This window comes from Lissotriton helveticus, chromosome 12 (assembly GCF_964261635.1).
Source record: "Lissotriton helveticus chromosome 12, aLisHel1.1, whole genome shotgun sequence".
Classification (NCBI taxonomy): Eukaryota; Metazoa; Chordata; class Amphibia; order Caudata; family Salamandridae; genus Lissotriton; species Lissotriton helveticus.
Genome location: NC_136073.1, coordinates 12,523,842 through 12,544,610, shown reverse-complemented (window position 1 = coordinate 12,544,610; position 20,769 = coordinate 12,523,842). Strand labels below are relative to the sequence as shown.

Genomic DNA, 20,769 nt, shown 5'->3' with positions numbered 1-20,769 from the left:
TGCATCTCATTAGAGATGCAAGGGGAAGCGTAGAGAAAAAGGGTGCTAACATGCGAATTTGCGTGTTAGCACCCTGTTGCTAATAGGGAGATCATTTTATCTCCGCTTTCTTGGCTTTTAAAGACAAAAAAGCGGAGATAAATCCCTTGATAATATGCCCCGATATGTCTTATTCTGGATAAGAACTGCAAACAGCAAGCCAGCAAAAATAACCTTTTAATTTCCTTGAGCACAAGAACTCCGCAGTCTTGAGTTGAATTTCCTAAAGCCCTGTCTTTAGTTACCTGCCATTAACGGACACCAGTGGTTTAAGAGCCAATCCGGAAGGGTCAGATCCTTCTTAAGTTTGAAGTTAGGTTTCCCGCGTTGTCAACGGTTGATATCTTTTCGGTTGGTGCTTTTACTAGCACCAGAATCCGCTTTTCATTTCTTGTGAGCCGGCAAAGACCTCTACTTCAATCAGCTTCTACTATACCGTGCTGTGTCCCAACAATCTAAGCTTTGGCCAGTTTTCCAGGCTGGGGGTTCCCACACTGGGTGTTTGCGCGGGATAAGTACCCCCAGTGTCTAATGATTCTTACTGTCACAGATCTTTCGTATCAGATCTGGATCTTACATGAACTTAGCCGTAGTTTAGGACACAACGTAGTCTTTCTTCTATGTCCATCTGTTCAGTATCCAATGCAGTGTTTATTCTGTGCTCATTCTCCTAAGATATACACTGACAAACTTGCACTCTGAATTTTGGTAATTTCTGTCAGGCACAAGTGGCTTCTGAGACGGGGCAATCCATTGCACACCTTTTTGATACCACCTTTTCTAGTCTCAGAAAACAAATTAAAACTAATGATATATTATGACAAAGAAGCATGTCCCTCAACAAGGCTATTCTTTACCTCTGAAGGGATTCTGTGGACATTGCTTTTAGGGTGCCCTCGCGTAAGGCTGTGTTGATGGTGCCTTATCGTCTCTTGGTGACGAGTAGGTGTTCCGACATTTGAGTGCCAAGCCTTCAGAGCCTGCGGCTCTACTGTGTGTCATCTAGGGGGGTTTGTGGGTTTCCAGAATCTTGTCCAGAGAGGCCCACATTTCCCCTCTTGCCTTGTGTGTGGGTGAAACCTTTGCTGTCATGTTATCCGCCCCCCTGAGGAAGATCACCCAGTTGATCCATACCTTGAAGATCGTCTTCCCTGTGTCTTTCCAGTTTGTTAGTATTGTTTTGACCGCCGCTGTGAGTAGAAGGTCGACCAGGTCCCTGTCCTCTATAGATTCGAGTTCAGGTAACATGAATGCGGTTGTTATCCCCGCGAAGTTTGGTTGAATGTTATGCCCCACTACCTTGTTAAAGAGGTCCCACACTTTCTCCCAGAATGTCCTAACCTTGGCGCAGTGATAGATCAGGTGTGTTCCTTGCTGTGCTTTGCTCTCTGCTCTGCCAAGTGACCGGCATTGTATCCATGTTCTGGTGCTAGGCCCTGTCCCTACCCTTGTTCCCCAGGCTCTCAAGGGCAAGATAACAGAGACACAAACACAGAGTAAAGATGGTTCTGGGATATTTTTGCTCAAATGATTCCTTAAGGAGAAGAACCCACCAGAGGCGTTTTAATCAGAAAACCTTCTCAACACCTTCTGGCATTATTAGAGACGGAAGGGGGCGTGCCATGCAGGGACAGCATTTTGTATTAACAAGGGGTACTGAAAGCATTGAACAGACATGTCAGCAGAACAGCTTTCCAAATAATCTGGGTGAATATTACCAAGGGCCGTATCGCCGCCTTAGCGGGACTTTTTCCCGCTAAAGCGGCGATAATTTTAACGCCCTATTGCATAGCTGTCGCTAACACCAGTTAGCGACAGCTAGTAGGAGATAGCGATCATCGTGGGGCCCACTTTGCATGTCAGCGATAATTATCACTAATGATATGCAAAGTGGGCGAGCCAAGATGTTAGCGACTGGAAACAGTCGCTAAAATCGCTATCTCCTATTACCAACTTTTCGAAATATTCGCTCTAAGCGCGAATATCTCCAAAAGCTAACACCTGCCCTGACCAGTTCTTAGACATGTTATCCAATGGGAGGTGCATAACATGGCTAAGAGCATTGTCACGATAATGCATGAATATTGCTGATTTTTCAGCGATATTCATGCATTTCGGCCGATTTTTATCGCTTAGGAGATAAACCTTGATAATATCAAGGTATCTCAGCGGTAAAAATCGTCGGAGCGCGGCGATAGAATTATAGCCGCTAACCAAGCTTAGCGATAATTATCGCTATTGCTCGGTAATGTGCCCCCAGGTCTCATCCCAAACACATAAACATCTAAAGAATGTCTGGGGACAATGAAACTGGGAGGACAAGAGTAAACCAGGAGACACAGCAGGCTTAGCATCTCAGGGAAGCAGAAAACTGCAAGAGTGAATGTTTCTGGGTCTCAGTATCTTGAAATTAATTCTTAGCTTCGATGCAACTCACCCTGGCCACCTGCCTGGTGGGAGAAGTTATCTGTTGCACAATTTCAGTCAATCAGTTGTAGAAATAGGATTTGGACTGTTTTTTTGATTAGCACAAAAGAGAGGTTCCTTCTTTAGAGTAAGGAAGCAGCGGTCTCTTGTGGGTGGTGGACACTTGCATTTTCTTGAGCTCTGGGAGACAGAAGGGTCCACCAGTTGTGCCTCACATGCACGCGTGTGCGCTGGCCCGCTGGGGGTTGCAGCTGGATCTCTCGCGGGGTTTGGGAGATTGATGCCTCCGTTATCCAATGTGGGGAGGGGGCAGGGTCATGTTCCCTTCTCCTCCCTCCCAAGGACCCTCCATGACATCCAGCTGTCGCTCACTGCAGAGAGCTGGGCCTGTCGATCCGCACATCCATAATTTATAAGTCAGCGGTTAAAGCTTTTATCCGCTGCCTTGATGGTGCTTGTGTTACAGTCTACCTTCTCCAGGCTGTGGACTGCGACCCTCGCCGCCCTGGTGGGCATTCTGTGCCGAAATACCTCCTGGCACGTGCCATGTTCCTTCTGTGGCAGGAACAAGGCTGTGGTTGGGACATGTCATTTTGTAAACATAATGATAACAAATAAATAATAATACTGAGCTTATAAAGCGCCTGGTTACACTAGCCAGTGTGTCCCCGCGCTGTGCCACTGAGGATCCCGTCCTGGCCTGTTCCTGTGAGGTGCCCGCTCCTGGGCACCCCCAAGGTGAGGCCAGGCATCCTAGCGGTAGGGCCGGTGTGGAGATTAAGCAAGCTATTGCCCAGAGTTGCAGAGTGGGGCCCATGATTAGAGTAGGCACCGAGGCGAGAGAATTATCGGGTCCGAGGACATTGAGCCCAAGACCCGCCGAGGCGGGAATTGAACCCTGGTCCGGGCCAGACCTCTGCATCAGAGTCTGACGCTCTAACCAGTGAGCTACACTTCTCCACAAGTCCACGGAGCCTGGCGCCAGGTGCCCAGCTCAGCCTTATGCTCCTTCTGGGTCTTGCACCATGGGGTCCTCAGATCTCTCCCGGGGCCCTGCGAAAATCCTTGGGACCGTACAGTCACCTCACCTCATTCAGAGACCCCTATGAAAGACCCTAGGGGTGTCTGGTCACCTTCAGGCCCCTCCCCCCTCTGGAGGCCTGAGCTTCCCTCCCGGAGCCCAGCCGTAGATCCCGTCTGGTGAGGGCTTTGGTCACCTTCAGACTCGACTCCACCAATGACGCTCCAGCGTCCTCCCAGACCTCTGAGGTAGACCTTGTGGGAGGGGTTCTATTACCATCAAGTCTATCTCCATCTGACGAGGCTCAGCTCCCTCCTGGAGGTCTGTAGTAGATGCCGGGGAGGGTGGGCTCTGGTCACCTTCAGACCTGCATCTGACACATTTCCACCTATGGAGGCCTCCACTACCTTCTAGAGCCTGACGAAAGACCTGGGGGGAGTCTGGTCACCTCCAGTCCCATCTCCTCCACTGGAGACCTCCCCTCCTTCACAGACTCCTGCAAAAGGCCCTGTGGGTGTCTGCTCTCTCCACCTCTGTTGACCCGAGCTGCCTTCCTGGACCCCAGAGGTAGATCTAGTGTGGCGATGGCTTTCGTCACTTGCAAACTAGTCACCACCGGCGCCCTCCCAGACCTCTGAGGTAGACCCTGTGGGAGGAGGTTCTGTTACCATCAGGTCTATCTCCATCTGATGAGGCTCCCTCCTTTAGATCTGTGGTAGATCCTGTGTAGGAGGTGGTCTTTGGCCACCTGTAGACCTACATCACACTCATCTCCACCTGCCGGGCCCCAGCTCCGTCCCGGACCTCTAGGGTAGACCTTTTTGGAGGGGTCTGTCACTTCAGGTCCACCTTCAGAGCCGCCTCAGATACGTGTCCCTCCCACGGGGAAAAGCATTTACAACGCAACTTTAACAACGCAGTACATTTACAACGCAACCATTACAACGCAAGTCATTACAACGACTTGCACTGGGGGGCGCTTTAGGATAGGGAATAGTTTTAATTTACTATCCAACACCTTCCCTACTATCCACGGGGACTGGAGTTGGAATAGTAAATTAAACTTTTCACTATCAGCGCCCCCCAACGCAAGTCGTTGTAACGACTTGCGTTGTAAAAGTTGCATCGTAAAGGCATGCGTTGTAAAAGCATGCGTTGTAACGACGTACATCCCCTCCCACGAGGCCTCAGCTTCCTCTTGGAGGCCTGCATGTATTGGGGGGATGGTGGCTGGTTGCCTTGAGATTTGCATTAAACTACGCTTTCTCCCAGACGCCTACTGTAGACCACGGGGAAGGGGGTGACGGGTGGTCCGGGCACCTTCAGACCTGCATCAGGCCCCTCTCCACCTGTGGGGGCCGTTGGACCTCCCAGACTTCTGCTGTTGATCTGGGGGAGGGGGGTTATCTGGCCACCTTTAAAACTGCCTCCACCTACGGAGACCTCAGCACCCTCCCGGAGCTTTGTAGTAGGCGCCGGAATGGTTCTACCATTGCACCACGAACGACCACTGGTCATCCCATATCCATCTCCACCTGCAGGGGCTCAGATCTCAGGGCGCTGTGGTATAATATTGTGGTTCTGGCCCTTCTTGTGAATCACCGCGCCAGGCTCATGCCAAGTCCCTCCTAATGCCAGGTACCATGGAGTCAAAGCATGCTGCCCTCCCTAGCACCATAAAGCCTAATATACCACATAGTACTTTAATACGGATATAAAAAAGAGTAGATATTTGTGGGCATGGCTCTAGTGTGGCCTAAAAAAGTGACTACGGTTGAGGTTCCGTGAATTCTGACCCTGGGTCATAATGGTCGTGGTTCTGTTACGAATTTCGTAACAGCGAACCGTAAACAGTGAGCTCAGCAAGCATGAGTGTTTCCGTCATGTTACATTGATGGATTCACTGTGTATTTGACGATTTCGTTCTGAAACCCTTGGGTTCCATTTTGTGCTCGGCAGCCATTTTGTGGTTGCCCTCACATAGGCCTATGACTGTGTCTGAACAAGTCTCTGGGACACGTACACCCTAGCTTGAGTTTGTGCTGACTCCTGTTTGACCTGAAGTGAACTGACCCTGCTGCCTGAAGCTGACCTTGCCAAACCAGTTCTTGCCCTTTAGCTGGTCAAGATAGAGATCAAAGAGCAGGACATTGCTGATTTTATGGTACACGCACACACCTTTCTATCTTGCTTCTCATCTGTTTCTGTTCCTTCTTTATGGCCTATTTACGATGGGGATGTGCCCATTTTTATTATGGGTCCGTTCGACCTGTCTGATGAAGAATGTTAAGTTTAACCAATGATTGATTTTGGGCTGGACAAACTGAAGAATGGGCTTGTCATCATGCTCCTGCTTTTGTCGCGGAAACATGTGAGTGGTCAAACTGTAAATAAGGAATGTTTGCCTGAAGCACAATTTTTTGTATAAAAAGGGATGGCTTGCTTTGTAAAGTTGAGCAGTCTCCTGAGAACATACACCGTGTTGTACTTCTAGGATCTCTATTACTGGCTGCAGCTAATAAATTTGATCTTTGACGTCACCAAAAAGTAGCCCGTGTCTCTGTATTCTAAGACAGATGGACCCGGAGACTTTGGGCGTTTCCCCTGGCGCCGCCGGGTCTTAAATAACCCGGTTCTTCAAGGTACCCTGGTGAGAGACGTGGTCTATGTGACCAAGAGGCGGGGCACACAAACGTTGAAGATTATCAGGTGTCTCTACAACATTTCTAGTTAAAAATAATCTTTGTACATAAATTATTGACGAAAAACCTAAAGGATCACATTATTTATTCATCTCATTGCAGCCTTAACAAGTGCGGTAAACACTAATGCATTTGGAACGCAGACTCCCCATATCTTTAGAAGTAAACAACATGTCTCATGGGACAGGAGATGCCCCACCCTCTTTTCCTAGAGCAGCCTCCCTATCAGGCTCACCCTGGGCCAATCACAGCCCTGCACATCACCATCTCGCCCCTCCTCACACGTCATCGCCTGCCGGGTGGCTCTCGTCACTTAAAGTCTCCATCGAGGCGTCTCTTTTCAGAAATAGAGGCACTCCTTTGAACCTCAAAGGGTTATCACAGGAAAGTCATTTCTTATTAAGAAATGGCCAGGCCCAGTATTTTTAGGTCGAGTCTGGGCAGCACCGACGCTGCTCTGCGAGGCATGCTGCATTTGAGTATGGACTTGAAGCTCCGCCCATATTTTTCATTGGCTTGTGTCATTGTCATTTGTAAATGCTGGTTTCTGATTCATTAATAGGCTTGTTAGTCCCTCCTTAGTACCGCCTTGTCTTCATTTGTAACCTTCCATGAGGACTGGCCCTTTTTCTTCTGTTGTTATACGATATGTCTTATTTAGTCTGTAAGCACTGTTTTCTTTAATGAGTTTCTCCTACTGCGGGCACCATATGCTTTCCTGCAACATTCAATGCACAATGCGGGCGTTCACTTTGCAAACAGCCTGGGACAGTGGCGGCTGCTTCTTTCAATTGAAATAGGTCTAGCATTTACAAGAGTTTGAGCTATTTGCATTATCTTTGCCTGTCTTCTTGTTTATTTCTTCTTGCCCCTAAGTAAACTTAGCACGTGAGTGAGCGAAGGCACTCTCAGAGGGTACTGTAGAGTGCAAGCGCTCTTTAGCCCCTAAGAGAACTTAGCCCATGAGTGAGTGGAGACACCACTAGAGGGTACTGTACATTGCAAACTCCCACGTATTTTTTCTTCTCATTTGATATCCCCCTGCCACCTTTTCTCTATTTATCTTTGCCTGTCTTCTTGCTTACTTCTTCTGGCTCCTCTATTTCTCCCTTTCTGGATTTCAGTAGGCAAAAAAGAAAGACTACTGTGTCCCTTCTTGCTTTTCCCTTCTGTTCTTTTTTTATTTATTCTTAACATTCCTAGCGCCTTATTTATGAGAAGTGACGCATCACTGCGTGAAAGCAGCGTTGCGTCACTTCTCAGTGCGCCGTCCTTGCGACATACCTGATGCGTCATATTTAATGTATGACGCATCATGTCGCAAGGAGTGACAGATACGTCAGTATTTCTGACGTATCTGTAAGCGCAAAAGTGACGCATTGCTGGAGTGTGTCACAAAAGTGACGCAACTCCAGCAATGCGTCCTTTCACATGGGGCAAGCCCCATGTGAAAGTGCCTGCGTCAGTCCTACGCCTGCTGTGAGGCAGGCGCAAGATTTTGACACAACGGCGTCCTAGAAGTGACGCAGTGAAATCTCATAGATTTTACTGCGTCACTTCTGCAAGGCTTTTTGCGGGGGAACCCCCCCCCCCTTGCATACATTATACCTGACACAGGTATAATGTAGCACAGGGGTTTACAAAGTGACGCATCTGCTTAGATGCGTCACTTTGTAAATAGTGCGCAACAGGGGGAATGTTTTACGCCGCCGAGGCGTCACAAAAAGTGACGCATCGGAAGCGCAAAACTGACGCAAGGCCTCATAAATGAGGCCCCTAATGTTTTTTGATGACCTGTGCTATCCTGGAGGTCAGTAGGCTAGCTGACCATTTCTTACGCTACTCTTCACTTTCCAACTTTATTTTGTTAGGAAGGTTTTCTTCCTTTTTTTGCTGTTTCGTGACTACAGACACCACAATGCCCTGAGTACCTGAGTTAAAAAATGGCGGCTCAGCCGGTAGTTTCAGCCAAATGAGAGAGTAAAATGGGGTCCACCCATAGCACGAGTGGTAGTAGGGTGTGTAATGATGCTGCGTGCCGGTTCTTCCAGCCAGGAGGCATTCTTATGTTTCTGTTTTCAAAAACCACTGAAGCCACAGACAGCAGGAGGGTTTTCTCTTTCTGGTGGAGTTCAGTGCCAGTGGAGCTAGGCCTGGAACTCTTCCGGCGGATCATTCTCAGCTCTGGTACCGATCTCAGGACATCAGAAGTGTGTGTGTGGCCGGGGAGGAGTTACAGGCAGCATCTGCCCCTGTCACTGGGGTTCCTCTAGGGCCAGGATATGAGCAGGTGCCTCTTTTTTATTTATTTATTTATACAAGATTTGTAATGCGCATGGCTGCCCCAGCGACGAGGCGTCCCAGCGCAACCAGAACCGGCAGCGAGAACAGGGAGGCCTACAAACACGGGAGATTACAGAGTGGGGAACAACCATGTTTTTGATGATTTCCGAAACGGCAAAAGATTGGGGGTCGATCGAATGCTAACTGGCAGAGAATTCCAAAGCTTGGCTGCCATGAAACAGAAAGAGCGACCCCCCCGTCCTTGCCCTCCTCACTCGAGGGAGGAGGAGGAGGGCAAGGACACCCGCCCACCCACAAGGCTTCAGCTCTGGTACTGATGGAATGGAATGCATGCTCAACTCACCTCGTGACCTGGGTCCGCGTGTTGAAATCCAGCGACCGCATGGACCTCTGAACCTCGATGCAGCCCATATACTAAAAAAAAGAGAGAGAATTGATTTAGAAGAGGCCCAGAGACTTGCTTAAGGCAAGACAAGATTTTTAGCATATTCCCACTCTCCCCATCACCCCCAAGGATAGCTTTAAGGTAATCCCAGGCACCACTGATTTGTCCCATCCTTCTCCCCAGGGCTTTGGTTTCTCTAGACAGAGAGAGAGTGAGTAACTGAAGATATCAGTCTGAGAGAGTCCAATAGATACAGCTGCCTAGTTTCCAACCCGTAGGCAGGCAGGGGTGTTGCAAAACTTTCAAACAGATCTCTCGAGCCATCTGAGAGATCTTAAACTGAGCGTGGAGTTAGACAAGCATCTGAAGAGGCTGAGGTTAGCATTTTAACAATCTAATTCTAGATCACAATTGAAACTGGGCCACGTGATCCCTTCTTGCACGTGTGAATCCATCCCACAGCATAGGTTCCGTGAGCTCTGCATCCCTCCTGTTCCCACTTCTACCACTTTCGTAAGTGTTGGCCCGCAAAGGTGCACACAACTCCATGACAACATCCTAGAGAAAGGTGGGCATTCGGCCAGTGCTTGAGACCCACGGTGCGAGGCCAGATGTGGGCCGGTCCTATCATCCTGAGCTGCTGCAGCAGCTCCTCCTCACCCTAGCGCAGACTGTCGACCAGTCCAATGCGAGCCCATTGCCACATACAGACTGACAATGGGTCAGCCCCAGCTGACACAACGTGTGCTGTCTATCAGCTTGTCCTGAAGACATGACAGGGAGCCTTTGCCACATAGAGACTGACAATGGTTGTGAGAAGTTGGCCTGGCATATGATGTCCACTATTCTAGTGGGCACCATTCACCAATCCAAACGACCCTTATTGATGGTAGGTTTAAGACAACCTTTATAGAAAGCTATCCTAGTGGTAGCTGTGGAGAGCAGCCTTCAGGCTAAGTCTTGAAGGAATGTAAAGCAGCTTGTTTTACCAGTCTATAATCCCTTGAATAATCAAATGAAAGTATATCCACACCGGGTATATATCAAATATATATGTATTTATTCTAAACACAACCCCTCTAGTCTCTTTATGAGGCTAGAAGTAATAGTACAATACAAGAACTTAAATAGCGCACAGTAAATTAGCACAGTATACGTTTTGCCCTAGGGGCCTCACAAACCATATACTAAGAAAGTGGTATAAGTACCGCTCTAACGTAGAGACATGGCCTAGGGCCTGTAGAACCGCTGGGGCAACAGAAACCACCCAAAGTAGGGACACAGGAGAACCACGGGGGACGCGTGCAGTGTCTAAACACAGCCGCGAATCACCATTGACTTCTATGGAGAAAGTTTAAGTTACAAAGTTAAAGATTAAGGACACTTAGGAGGGAACTACGGTAGAACCCCTTCAGTACTGCACACTTCGAGAGTCAAGACCCACGGGAGCACCGAAGTACTCGTGTTACCTCACCCAGGGAAGCCGGGTGCCTAGGTGTCTTTCTGTGTTGGGTTTTGTCGTCGATTCCAATTGCGAGCTGCAAAGAAGTGCTGCAGGCGACCAGGAGAAAAGTGTCCGGGTGGATCCAAGGGTGGATCGAAGATATGAAGAACCTGAAAGCAGAGGGGACAGAGTCTGGGTCACGAGCCAGTGACCAGGATGGCGACAAGAGGATGCCAGCCGATGTCGGGCGCTTTCAAGTGAGCAGGTGAAGCTTGACTCTTCAGCCACGAGGACCAGGAGGCGACGACGACAATCAGGAGCTGGAGTCGAGCTGTCCCACAAAGGATGTCGAGTGCTGCAGCATCAGTATCCGTATTGGACCCAACAAGCCTTGGCAACAGCAACCCACGCAAGATGACAAGATTGCCTTTGGAGCAGACCAGCAAGGTCTGAGGGACTCACCCTTTGGAGGGATGTTAGGGTACGTCTGGAGTAACCAGGGAAGCCCAAGAAACAAAGGATTGTCCTTCATGGGGACCCACCAGTCGATGGACTAGGGATCGCGAAGGAGCCTCGAGCGGAAATGCTGAAAGCGGGCCCAGTTAACACTGGTGGAGTGTAGGCCCACAATCTTCAATGCAAAAGGTGCTCAGGGCTTAGACTACAAGTAGCCCAATGCACAACTTCGGGAAAGCTCGGGAAGTTGATGCACTAGCAAATGTGCAGGATGTCCAGGAGTTCCGGTCCCACGTCTCTCGTGATAGCTACCGGTCTCAGCTTTGCTGGGGACTCGTGTCAGCCTCGGAGATGTCTGGAAGTCTGTGTCCTGTGTTGCAGATTCTTTGGGATCCGGCGGGAGCCTCGAAAATGCAGACCGGCAAGATGCTTCTTTGGTGCCTGTTTGAACGGGGGAGTCACCTCTTGACCCCAAGGGAGATTTCTTCTGTCTTCCAGTCGATGTGGAATGTCGAAGGTCCAAGATTTCTGTATCAGAGTTTCGTCCCGTGTAATCTAAAGTCCTAGGGACTGGGTTCCTATACTTATACCAAGTTTAGGGGTTGGACTAACTCTAGGGTCCCACCTATGGGAGGACTTGGGGATGGGGTGGTTACACCCTTTGCCCTTTGTCCAGTTTTGTGCCAGAGCTGGGGCTGAGTGCCCCAGCAACCGGTTTGAACTGGGAAATGCACGGGGACACCTTGTGTGTCCCAGGCACTGTCTGAAAAGCATTCACTGAATGCAACCCACCCTGCCCCAATACACTAAAGCCTGTCTGGGGAGGTGCTGGCACCTCTCTGGACAGGAAACCTATTGTCCAGGCCTCCCCTGCAGCATCCATTTTGTAATGCTGGGGCTCTTTAAAACTATTACCGGGAAAGTAAGTGTGTACATGTCTTCTCCCTCTAGAAGGGTGGAATGCTACCCCTGCCGCCAGAACTGGATACCAAACACAACATGTTTTGGTAAAGCCATTCCAAAGTTAGCATTAACCGCGAGGATTATAATGCTCTTTAGAGTATATGGTATGGCCATATCACAGAACAGCTATAAGGAAGGGATTCCGAAAGCTGCTGAGGGATTCAGCTCCTGCTAGGGCACCCTCTCACACAAAACCAAGCACTCTGCCTTCAGGATTCTCAAGGCCTACCATAGGAGCGACTTATAGGTTAATATGTGTCTATATGTAAAGGTAGATATAGGTATACTGTATCTAAGTAAGGGGTGCTTACACCACCTTACCCAGGCTGCAAGTGCAGACCTGTGGTGCCATTTTGGAAGGCTTCCCAGGGGTGGCAACATACATGCTTCAGCCCCTTGTAGTCCTCTGGGGTACCTATGCCCTTGGTACCTAAGGTACCATATATTAGAGACTCACATGGGTAACCCAGTAACCAATCTGGAGTGTACCTAATGTACATGCAATCAATTTATAAAGGAAAACAGATAGGCTGGGACCCTGGATAGCAGGATCCCAGCCAAACTAAGTCAAAAACCATCAAAACACCAGGCAAAAAGCGGGGGTAACCATATAGTCAGATTCCACCTTCCGGCAATAAGCCCTATTCTCTTTAATATATATCTACACCCGTTGATCCCCATTATAAAATCATTTGGGGTTGACCTGGTAAACTATGCGGACGACACCCAACTGGTGTTTTCCTTGGAGGGGAAGCAGGCAGTGACCATTGATAAATTCCAGGAATACAGCATCTGCCGCTAGAGTTTAGACTCACTCCTGGAGACGATCCCCTGGCTCCAGCCAAGAGCGTGCGCAATCTGGGTATCCTGATTGACGACGACCTTAAAATGGCCTCAGAGGCCAATAAAACGGTCAGTGTCTGCTTTGCCTTACTGAAGGCACTGCGACAGATGCTCCCATTGCTGCCTGAGGAGACAAGACCCCTGGTAGTAAGGAGTATAATTTTATGCAGACTGGTCTACTACAACTCCCTATATCTGGGTGCCCCCCAATACATTCTACAGGGGTTGCAGAGGGTCCAGTCCATAGCGGCAAAGCTGGCATTAAACAGGCAACGCAGATCCTCCACTACTCGGGCTCTGAGAGACCATCCCGTCAAGGAGAGAATCTGTTTTAAATCTCTGTGCATGGTGTTCAGAGCGGTACACGTAACAGGCCCGATCCCTATACAGGAGAGATTTACATGGTACAAGCCGGTAAGACATCTCCGCTCGTCAAGTGCCTTTCCGGTAACTACGGCCAAATTCAAGAAATCCAGGACGGGAGATAGATCCTTTGGCGTAACGGCTGCACGCCTTTGGAATGATCTTCCTTTGAGTATTAGACAGGTGACCTCCCTGTTAAGTTTCAGAAAGAGCCTAAAAACCTGGCTCTTCCCTAAGAACTGAGAGCAGTGCCTTCACTGTTAATCTGGCTCATTGTCGTTACAGGCTAAGTTGCAGCGCCAGGATACCCTTGGGGTGACAGTTTGCGCTATACAAGTAATGCATACATACATACATACAATGGGTCAGCCCCAGCAGGCACAGCATGTGCTGCGCCTCCTCTTGTCCCAGCGGGAAGGCACGACAGGGAGGCTTTGCCACATACAGACTGACATGGGGTCAGCCCCAGCAGACACAGCATGTGCTGTGCCTCCTCTTATCCCAGCGGGAAGGCATGACAGGGAGGCTTTGCCACATACAGACTGACATGGGGTCAGCCCCAGCAGACACAGCATGTGCTGTGCCTCCTCTTATCCCAGCGGGAAGGCATGACAGGGAGGCTTTGCCACATACAGATTGACAATGGGTCAGCCTCAGCAGACACAGCATGTGCTGTGCCTCCTCTTATCCCAGCGGGAAGGCATGACAGGGAGGCTTTGCCACATACAGACTGACATGGGGTCAGCCCCAGCAGGCACAGCATGTGCTGCGCCTCCTCTTGTCCCAGCTTAAGGTACGACAGGGGGGCTTTGCCACATACAGACTGACATGAGGTCAGCCCCAGCAGACACAGCAGGTGCTGTGCCTCCTCTTGTCCCAGCCGGAAGGCACGACAGGGAGGCTTTGCCACATACAGACTGACAATGGGTCAGCCCCAGCAGACACAGCATGGGTTGCACCTCCTCTTGCCCTGGCCTTAAGGCACAATAGGGGGCCACACCTCAGGAGATGTTGCTTCTGAGCAGAAAAGTTCACACTCGCCTCGCATGGGAGGTGGTGGGTCATGTAGGACATTCAGCTTTTGTTCAGGGGCCCAACTAGCATTGCTGCAGCCTGTGCAGTGCGCCGGGGCCTGCGGCAATAGTCTAACCACCCCACCTGCAATGGCTGCTCTTACTTTAGCCGCAGTGTAATACCCTTCAAACCAATATTTTTAATAAATGGTCCAGCCTTTTAAATAAATGCTTTAAGAAGGAATGCAACTGGCAGTACTGCAGAGCTGATCACATGCAGGATTGGTAGGAAGGCATAGCCTATAAACTGAGGGTTTTAATTTTATTGTAATAGGAGGTTTAGCATTGGCAAAGGGAGGTCCATGGACCTACAGATGAGCTCCAGTTGACCAGTGGATGAGATGCAGTGGAAAAATCGAGGGCCTTATTACCAAGATGTGCGTTAAAAATCGCACATCGCACATTTCCCTATCGCCGGCTATCGCCGGATTTTATTGCCATGTTAGCGCGTCATTATCAACGCGCAACATGTAGGCGATATTAAATCCGGCGATTGTCGGCGATATAGCACATTAGCGCGTGAAAACAAGCATTGCTGTCACGCGCTAATGTGTGCCTTGATAATATGGGGGGTGGATTCAGCTTTATGATCCACACCCCCATGTTATCAATGCCCTAACACCTGGTCAGAGCAGGCGTTGGGAGACCTGCGATAAACGAGTTTATCGCAGGTCTCCTTCTCCCAACGCCTGCCTTGGTAATAGGGTGTTACCACCTCCAACCACATTTTACATGTGGTTGGACGTGGGAAGGCCCACTTTGCATGTCATTAGAGATGTTTCTCGCTGACATGCAAAGTGGGCTTGAGGCAGGCGTTAGCATGCCCTTGTTAATAGGGCGCTAGAAGTATCGCCGCTTTCTCGGCACAATTCGCCGAAAAAGCGGCGATACTTCACCTTGGTAATATGGCCCTGAGCTTTAATTCCTATCCAATGTTACTGGCCCTCCGGGCTATAAAAGGCTTTATTTACCACAATCTCCTCACAAATTTACCCCAATACTAACCAATTAATGCTTCACGCCATATTTTTTAGGGTGTCCTGGACTGGGGTGATCAACTCTATTCATGGTGACGTCAACCTACACTTTACATACCATCGTCAAGCAAGTTCCCAATCCTCCAAATTCACCCAACACTGACCTGACCCCCCCCACCATGCACACGCCTCAAAAAACTATTTAAAACCTCCACCCTGTACAGATGATCTGAACATTTTCGAATCCTTTGACCCTCAACTTTGAAACATTTTTGATAAGCACATTCTAGACCAGCTCCCTGCTCATTGCAATTTAGGGTTCACCTTTGGTCAACTTTGATTCAAGTCTGATTGTACAATAGCTAGTACAAGATAGATCCCTGGTTCTGTACTCTAGCGCAAGGTGCGAATCCTTAATATTGATGGCAGAATATCAAAAGTACTTAATATTGTAGTCTTAACTTGATGGGTGTCATTATAAATTAAGTTTTGAATATCGATGGTATGTAATGCCTTTTTTCTTAACAATAATATTGAAGTTTTAAATATCTATTACTGTGATATTATTGTTTTTCATATTGATTGTACGTGTTATTTGTTAGTCTGTACTTATTTTTTTTAAATATCCTTTAATTGTTTGATTTTTGTATTTTATTGGGCTTTTTCCAATGTCTTTTCAATTTAATATCTTTTTTATTTAGATCTGTAATTTTGATGGTTTTCTGTTTTTTTTAGTTATATAGGGGGTTTCCAAAAGCTGTGTTTTAAAGTAATATTTGAAATATATTTTGATTTATTAAAAATAATGTATTATATTTTAATATTTTAATTCCATTCTAAAAAATATATTTCTAGGTCGAGCCTTGGCAGCGCGCATGCGATGTCTGCATGACACTCTGTTTTCAGTCTATGGGGTTTCAACATACCCAGCACTTTTGGTTGGTTGTTTGGCTCACTTTTCGAAATTCCTTTGCTCTAGTTGGCCAATAGTGTACATCTGTCCCGCCTTTGGGTGCTTGGTTCCCTCCCATCGGAAGTCACTGATTGTTCCTTTTTGTTGGCCATCTCTGGCCATCTGTTGCCTCCTCACTCGTACCCACTCCCTCTTGTCATTGCTGCTTTCCTTTTTGGTCGTCCATCGCAATGTAGCATGCAACACGAGGACTGCAATCACCAGTCAACACACTGCCAGGGAGTTAACCCTTTCCGGGTTGAGAGCTCACCTTGTTTGTTTGTGTAGCTTTGCGATGACATCCACTCCTGTTTGGGAAACATCCTTTACAACGCAACTTTTACAAGCACTACCATTATGACGCAACTTTTACAACGCAAGTCATTACAACGAAATGCGCTGGAGGGCGCTCTAGGATAGGGAATAGTTTAATTACTATCCACCACCTTCCCTACTATCCATGGGGACTGGAGTTGGAATAGTAAATTAAACTATTCACTATCCAGCGCCCCCAACGCAAGTCGTTGTAACAACCTGCGTCGTAATGGCATGCGTTGTAAAAGCATGCGTTGTAATGACATACATCCCTTCTGTTTTGTTGGTTTCCCCCCACTAAAGCTCTCCAGCGCATTTTAATTGTTTAGCTATATGGTTACTTTAGTGAATCTCATGCTTTTTGGACGACAAAGAATTGGCTTGCTTTGGCGATTCATCGAGCTTCAGGAGTATATTTTCAAAGAATCATGGATTTTTACATCACCTTGTGGCATGAACTATAGCGCTTTATAATGTTTAAATAATATGTACCCACAACAATGCAAACCTTCCTGGACTGCGTCAGCGGTAACGTCTTTTACTGCTTCCTGGCCTGGCGTGCGCAATGCGGGGGAGCGTGGCATGTTATTTCAGCACTCTATATGCTGTCTGTGGAAATTATTATTTAATCTGCTTTTGTATAAGCATTATACTGTTTCTCATACCTTGTTTCTTGTAAACGTAAGTTTAAAGATTGTCATCCTTCCCTAGGACTTTATCATAATTTTATATTTGTTTATATCAACATTCCGACCCAGTCTTCTTTTCCTGTTTTCCATTGGTTACGTGCCGTCAAATTTTGTTTTACACTCTATGGTTGTCTAGACACTCTGGGGTATATTATCAACAACTAGCGATATTTATCGCTAAATAAGCTTAGCGAATTTTTTTTATATCGCCGCGCATCGCCGGATTTTATTGCAGAGATAACGTGCTATTAGCTACGTTTATCTCCAAAGCGATAAAATATCCGGCGATAGCGGCGAAATGAGTAAATATCGCTGGAAATTCAGCGATATTCAGGCATTATCTCTAATAGGGACTTAACCTGAATATCCATCTCCCATTGGATATACAGGCTAAGAAGTGGTCTGAGCAGGTGTTAGGATTTGGCGATATTCGCGCTTAGCGCGAATATTTTAATCACTACGCCTGCGTTGATAATAGGCGATAGCGATGTCGCTAACAGGTTGGGTACGCCCACTTTGCATGTCATTAGCGATAAATATCGCTGACATGCAAAGCGGGCCCCAAACCGCTCGTTATCACCTAAACGCTGTCGCTAACTGATGTTAGCGACAGCTTGCTAATAGGGCGATGAAATTATCGCCGCTTTGCGGCGGGAATTTCATTTCGCCTGCTTTGGTAATATGCCCCTCTATCCCTTGAGTACCTCATCACTGTGGGTTTCTCATGAAAATTTAACAAGATTCACTGTATTTTTCTTTTAAGTTTACAGCAACAGGGCACTGAAAGCCGGAGAGCATGTGACTTTAGTCCACTTGTCATTATAGTCAGGAATGCCACTGTTGCACTTTGCTATTACTGAGATCCAGATTACTACGTGGACACTGTTGGTGCTTGATAAACTGAGACATTTCCCGAGCTGCTGCATGTTTAGGTTTCTCTTCATTGTGGCACTTGTGCGTACTAGACGATATTTTCACGTAATTTACTTCAGTGTACCAGTCATAATGCTCCCGCACGCATGGGAAAAGACACTGGGCCTCATTTATGAGGCCTTGCGTCACTTTTACGCCGCTGGTGCATCACTTTTAGTGACGCACCAGTGGCGTAAAAAATGCGCCTTGTTGCGCCATATTTACAAAGTGACGCATCTAGATAGATGCGTCACTTTGTAAACCCCTGCGCCACATTATACCTGCGCCAGGTATAATGTATGCAAGGGGGGCGTATTGACGCAAGAAAGATCGTAGAAGTGACGCAGTGAAATCTATGAGATTTCACAGCGCCACTTCTAGGACGCCGTTGCGTCAATATCTTACGCCTACCTCACAGTAGGCGTAAGACTGACCCAGGCCCTTTCACATGGGGCTTGCCCCGAAAGGACACATTGCTGGAGTTGCGTCACGTTTGTGACACACTCCAGCAATGCGTCACTTTTGCGCCATACAGATACATCAGAAATACTGACGTATCTGTAAGTCCTTGCGACATGATGCGTCATACAGTAAATATGACGCATCATTGGGGTCGTAAGGAGGGCGCAATTAAAAGTGACGCATCGCTGTTTTCTCGCAGCGATGCGTCACTTTTCATAAATGAGGCCCTAGGTCTTGCTTTTTGACCTAAAGTGACAACTTTTATGGTGCGATTTGTGCACGTCTCATTCATTTACTTTTCATTCATTTGTTCACCCTCCCCTATTTCCTCACCCTTTCCGAAAGCAAGAATCTTCACCAAGTTGCTCCACTAGTCTGCACCTCATATTCATACATATTTAAATCATCGGAACACCCAGTTCACTTGGAAGCACTTAATAATCAAGTGCACATGAAGCTTCTCTTTTGTGCTACCTGCCACACCTCACATAAGGAAATGTACTATGCCGTTTACCACCTTTCTTTAATGGTGCGACATAGCTTAAAGCGAAATTCACCCAACACGCCCCCCAAAACCCTATTCTACTGCATAACTAAACTCTTATAAGCTCCCGTTGGAGAGACCTGTTGGCTATGTCAATGCTTGTTTTTAAGTTGCTAACTTTATGATTTTTCTATTTACTATTTAAATGTATGTTTTAGGATGTTGGGTTCTACAAGGCATTTTGGGTGAGTTCGCTTTTAATTTCTTTTATTGTATATATTTCTATATTTTTGGGTCATTAATTAATTTTTGTATTCTTTTAGTAAATAAAAATATTGTTTTGCATAATACATTTGTTTTTGATTGTTTAAAAGCATTTTTCATTTTTATGCAAAGAAAAAAATAATTGTTACAAATTACAATTACATTTTGTGAATTAAGTTACTGTGGTAACCTAAATTTACATGAACTTAGTGTGCTTTTTAAAATTTTAATAGTTGATGCATTTCTGAATTTTTCATCTTTTAATATTCATTTATGTAAAATAAAAATCTGTTTATTTTCTTTAATACTGATTCATTTGAAGTAGGAATAGTAAATCTGATCACCGCTAGTCCAATACTTTCACCAGTATTGTGTAGAATGGAGTGGGAAAAATAAAGAGCCCGAGACTTTCCTGAATGTTGGTTAATATGGAGTGTGAATAGTAAAACTAAACAATCCCCGCTTCTCCCCTCCCCAGTGTCCAACGCTTTCCCAGGTGTTGCTTAGTTTGGAGTGGGAATAGGAATACTGACAGCCCACCCATCACAGAGTCCAAGGCTTTCCCATATTTTGCTTATTATGGAGCGCAAAGAGTAAAGGTTATACTCGTTCCCCCCCCCCAATATATGGTAATTTTTTTTAGGTAAATGTATTTTAACATTTTTTAGATTTTTATAGATGTATGTGAAAATATTTCATATATTTAAGTGTTCTTAAATATTTGTTTATGAAAATATTTAATTTTATTTTCTGATTCATCAATGTTTATAAACATTTGTTACAATTCTAAATTGGTCAGCGTTTTGTAAACTAAGGGGTCGATTCCGATCCGGTAAAAACCACTCCGAATAGTTGTTCGGAGCGTTTTTCCCATACGAATCGTACCCTGCAACGTCCGCCGTACGTAGGACGAAGTACGATTCGTACCAGGTGCCGGACTCCGTACGAATCGTACAGAGACCGTACGACTCGAATCCCGTACGAGACGCAGTCGGAACCCACTGTACGCGACATCCGTATGGTTCGCGGCTTGTTTATACGACCCAGCAAATACGATACATGTCGGGTACGCACTGTACGACCCTTTTTCTACGGGAGCTGAAAACAGCCGTAAAAGCAGAGTTCGCAACGAAACAGGTACGGAACGGTCCCCCCGGGTACGGTGCATACCCCCATGATCGCAGGGGTACGCACCGTACACCCAGCGTACATGGGGTACGGTGCGTACCCCCCATGATCGCAGGGGTACGCACCGTACCCCATGTACGCTGGGTGTACGGTGCGTACCCCTGCGAACATGGGGGGTACGCACCGTACCCCATGTACGCTGGGTGTACTGTGCGTACACCTGCGATCATGGGGGGTACGCACCGTAAGGTGTGTATGTGATTGTGCGCTTTTCCGTATGAATCGCCCTTACCTGACGTGGACCGTACGGATCGCGTCCTGATACCCCGGTCCGGATCGTACTCGTTGGGTCGTACGGAGAGGGCTCCGGCTACGAATCGTACGGACGTTTTTTTTACCGGATAGGAATCGACCCCTAAATAGTTTTTAATGTAGAAACATGTCATTATGTTTGATCATTTGTAGATTAAAATACATATCAGAGAAAAATTATAAGCTACATTGATTTTAAATGTAAAACATATTTAAAAAAAATTATAGCTTTTGAAAATGTAAAATTAATTTAA

At 47.1% G+C, this 20,769-nt stretch overlaps 1 protein-coding gene across 3 annotated transcripts in view; it reads right to left on the bottom strand.

Moving 5' to 3' along the window:
• SHC2 (SHC adaptor protein 2) overlaps positions 1-20,769 on the bottom strand; it is a 190,294-nt gene that overhangs the window by 73,991 nt on the left and 95,534 nt on the right. For all 3 annotated transcript variants that reach the window (XM_078669204.1, XM_078669205.1, XM_078669203.1), the window contains one exon: positions 8,837-8,907. In XM_078669204.1, coding sequence (XP_078525330.1) covers positions 8,837-8,907 — 71 coding nt within the window. The remainder of the gene's footprint in view (positions 1-8,836; positions 8,908-20,769) is intronic.